Source organism: Microtus ochrogaster, chromosome 15 (assembly GCF_000317375.1).
Source record: "Microtus ochrogaster isolate Prairie Vole_2 chromosome 15, MicOch1.0, whole genome shotgun sequence".
NCBI lineage: Eukaryota > Metazoa > Chordata > Mammalia > Rodentia > Cricetidae > Microtus > Microtus ochrogaster.
This window is the reverse complement of record NC_022017.1, coordinates 5,212,061-5,215,942: the sequence shown is the minus strand read 5'-3', so window position 1 is coordinate 5,215,942 and position 3,882 is coordinate 5,212,061. Positions and strand designations below refer to the sequence as shown.

At 48.9% G+C, this 3,882-nt stretch overlaps 1 protein-coding gene across 1 annotated transcript in view; it reads right to left on the bottom strand.

The window, feature by feature from the left end:
• The window catches only part of Bcdin3d (BCDIN3 domain containing RNA methyltransferase), a 4,900-nt gene extending 4,416 nt beyond the window's left edge, over positions 1 to 484 (bottom strand). The window contains exon 1 of the mRNA XM_005353915.2: positions 171 to 484. Coding sequence (XP_005353972.1) covers positions 171 to 398 — 228 coding nt within the window. The 5' untranslated portion in view covers positions 399 to 484. The remainder of the gene's footprint in view (positions 1 to 170) is intronic.
• Between the last annotated feature and the right edge of the window lie 3,398 nt (positions 485 to 3,882).

Genomic DNA, 3,882 nt, shown 5'->3' with positions numbered 1-3,882 from the left:
GGGGCGGGAGGGGCAGCGGGAGAGCTGGGAAGTGCACGTGTCCGTCAACGCTAAACTTTAAAAGCCCGCTTCGGGCAAGTTCTGATGGCACACCCAGGTCAGAATCACAGGGGACCTGGAGGCGACAACTGCTTGGCTCCCAGCGCTCCGATCCCTCCCGTGTCACTCACCCCGGAGTTACACCCCACGTCGAGCCCTAGGATCGGCCTCCTCTCGGGACCCTCGGGAGGGAAGAGCTGTCGAAGAAGCTCCCGGGGTAGAAGGCGGAGCCTTTGCTCGGGAGGGTGGAAGCGAGAATAATGAGGGAAATTTCCGAACGGGGCGGCTCCGGGTTTCAGAGCTCCCGGATTCTCAGTCTCCACAGCCTCTTCCGCTGCCAACTTCTCGGCCGCCGCCATCAGCCTCGGTCCCTCAGTCCAGGCGGAACAGGAAGCCCGGAACCTGCGGCGGGTGCGGGCGTGCGCCAGTGCGCGTGCGCTTAGGGGAGAGGTCAGGAGGATGGCGGGCCGAGGTAGGGGAGAAAAACCCCAGAGTGTAGGCAGTTGGGGCTTGCGGCAGCCTACTGAAGGCCGGGATCATCCCTTCTTACTTAATAGAGTTGCCAAAATTGAGGCCAACTGACCAAAACAAGAAGTTTTGGGGGTCTTGGAAATCAAGTTGGTCCAAGTCCCTTTTGTTTCAAATGCACAAAGCAAGACCCAAAGGAGAGTCTGGGGTAGGGTGGGGAGTATGTGTTTGGCTTGTGACGGGAGTCACCCGGTGAGCCTGTGACGCAGGAACTTGAACCTGGTTTAGTAAAAGGTAGCTGGGAGCTGTAGATCACTGCAGTGCCCGGAGACCTGGTGGCCCTGCCTGTCTTTCCTGAGGGACAGGCAGACATAACAACTGTAGACTGTCCTCCGAAGGATGGCCTTGCAGCACTGATATATTTCAGCCTTGAATCTCCTATACTTTCCATAAACGCTGGTGCAGAGATGGTCGATAGATTTTTTTTTTTTTTTGGTTTTTCGAGACAGGGTTTCTCTGTGGCTTTGGAGCCTGTCCTGGAACTCCCTTTGTAGACCAGGCTGGCCTCGAACTCACAGAGATCCACCTGCCTCTGCCTCCCGAGTGCTGGGATTAAAGGCGTGCGCCACCACCGCCCGGCTCAATAGATTTTTGTAGGATGAAACCTGCCGGATGCAAAACAGTACCCGCACAGTATCCATCCGGGGAAGATAAAGTGGCCGGGAGAAAGCAGTTGCGTTAAAGAACTGTGATGACATGGAGTCAGACAAAAAGTGGGTGGCGGGCTGGAGAGACGGTTCAGTCAGCAAATGCTTGCTCTGTAAGCGTGTGGACCTGGGTTCAGATCCCCAACAACCACATACTAAGCTGCTATTGGTGCATGTCTATAATCCCAGAGCTGGGAACGCAGAGACTAGTGGATCCCTGGGGTTTGCGGGCTAGCCAGTCTAGCCGACTTGGTAAGCTCCAGTTCACTGAGAGATTCTGTCTCTAAAGATAAGGTGGGATGATCACAGAAGACGCCTGACAGCAGCCTCTGGTCTCCACACACATGTACACACACGGAAGAAAGAGTAGTACTTCAGAAGCTTTAAATGTGATCTAAAGCAGAGGTTAGGGATGGGGAAAGCTGGCGAGGGGAGAGACGGAGGAGTCATCGGTCTTAGTCACTGCTCTGTTGCTGTGGAGAGACACATGACCATGGCAACTCCTAGATTAAACAAAAAGCATTTAATTAGACACTTGCTACAGTTTAGAGGGTTAGTCTATTATCTTCATGGTGGAGGTATACAGGCAGGCACCGCAACCGTAGCTGAGGGCCGCATCCTGATCCACAGGCAAAGAGAGAAACCTCTAAGCCCACCCCCAGTAATACACTTTCTCCAGCAAGGCCACACCTAATCCTTCTAACCCGTTCAGAGAGTCCCCCCCCCCCCCGCTGTGATTAAGCTTTCAAATATATGAGCCCATGGGGGATGTTCTTATTCAAACCACCCCAAAGCCTAAGCAGCAAGTTCAAGTTAGAAGTGAGGATGGCCCAGCATATCGGACAGTCAACCAGTGGAGCTGTGTTCTGACCAGTCTGTCTTAAGGAGACCCTCCACTCTATTAGGCCAAAGATTTGCTAAACTTCTAAGAGATGTCTACAGAAGTGCCAACAGCATTCAAACAGGTCTCTAGGGACACCCCACCCCTATCCCCACCCCTGGGAACAAATATGTTTTCTTTTGTTTTTGTTTTACTTTTTTTGTTATTTTGGTTTTTTTTTAGAAAGGGCTTCCCTGTGTAACAGCTCTGGTTGTCCTGGATTTTGCTCTGTAGACCAGGCTGGACTTGAACTCACAGAGATTCACCTATCTCTGCCTTCCAAGTGCTGGGGTTAAAGGCATGTGCCACCACTGCCTGGCTGCATGTTTTTTTGTTTAAAAATTTTTTTTGACCAAGTCTCATGGTGTAGTCTAGGTTGGTCTTGAATTTGTTATATAGCAGAGGCTGACCTTGAACTCCTGACCCTCCTGCTTTTCGGCCTCCCACATGCTAGGATTATAATAAGCCACCATGTCCAGCTGAGGTCCTATTTATTTTTTCCAGTTTTTACTTTGTACTTCCATCTCTGCCTGGTTTCCTATTTCACTCTTTTAAGACTCAAGGACACAAAGTAATGACCAGGGCTGGAGAGATGACTCAGTGGTTAAGAGCACTGCCTGCTCTTCCAAAGGTCCTGAGTTCAATTCCTGGCAACCACATGGTGGCTCACAACCATCTGTAATAAGGCCTGGTGCCCTCTGCTGGCCTGCAGGCATACACACAGACAGAACACTGTATACATAATAAATAAATAAATAAAAAATAAATATAAAAAAAGATTTATTTAAAAAAAAAAACAAAGTAATGACCAAGCTTCACAGCGGAATTGAAGTAAAGTACAGTATTTTGCACCACTTCCAGAAAAATTTAGGGAGAAAGCCATCAGTGTTCTCTCTGTCCTAGACAGGAGTGGTTTGATTTTTTGGGGGTAGGGTCTTGTTCTATCTTCCAGTCAGGCCTGAGCTCACTCTGTTGCCCATTCTAGCTCTGAGCAACCCTTCCTCAGTCTTCTGCGTGCTGGAATGACTTGTGTGGGCACCACATCCTGCGCTGGACAGGTCTTTGGTAAGCTGAGTTAGCCCTGTTCTGCCACTAGATGTCACTGTCACAAACTCTCCACCCTCAGTTCTCTGGGTGCCCGAGTCACCTTCCCTGCACACTTTTTGTTTGTGTCTTCAAGCACTTTGTGGAGGTGCTGGCTGGTCTTTGTTTTTGTCAGTAAGGATTTAATTTCACTAGGAGGTGGGCACATCTTCGCGTTCTCAGAGCACTGTTGGCCAGGAGATAAATGGGCATCAGGCAGGTGAAGGGCTTTTCTTTCCGGCTGCCAGTTCTCAAAGAACTCACACAGAGTTGTATAAATTAACTCGATTTGGGAAATAACCAGGCCAGCTTAAAGATAAACAGCTATATTTTTACTTATTATAAGGGGAAACTCATGCCACAAGAATGGGAAGTCCAAGTCCTGCTGTGTCCCGCAGGAATCACCCAGAGAGAGCGAGCACCTGGTCTATCCCAGCTTTTCTTCCTGGGTTCCAGGTAGCCACGGTTTAACTAGGTTCTACTTCTTAAAGATTATTGGTTAACAAAGCTTCCCCCATCACAGAGTCTTGATATGAATTATAAATGCTCAACCAATAGCTCAGGCTAACTCTTATTTCTTATCTATGCTTTGCCACGGGCTTGGTACCTTTTCTCAGTAAGGCATGCCCGTCTTGCTTCCTTCTTTTTTTTTTTAAATTTATTTATTTATTTATTTATTTATTATGTATACAATATTCTGTCTGT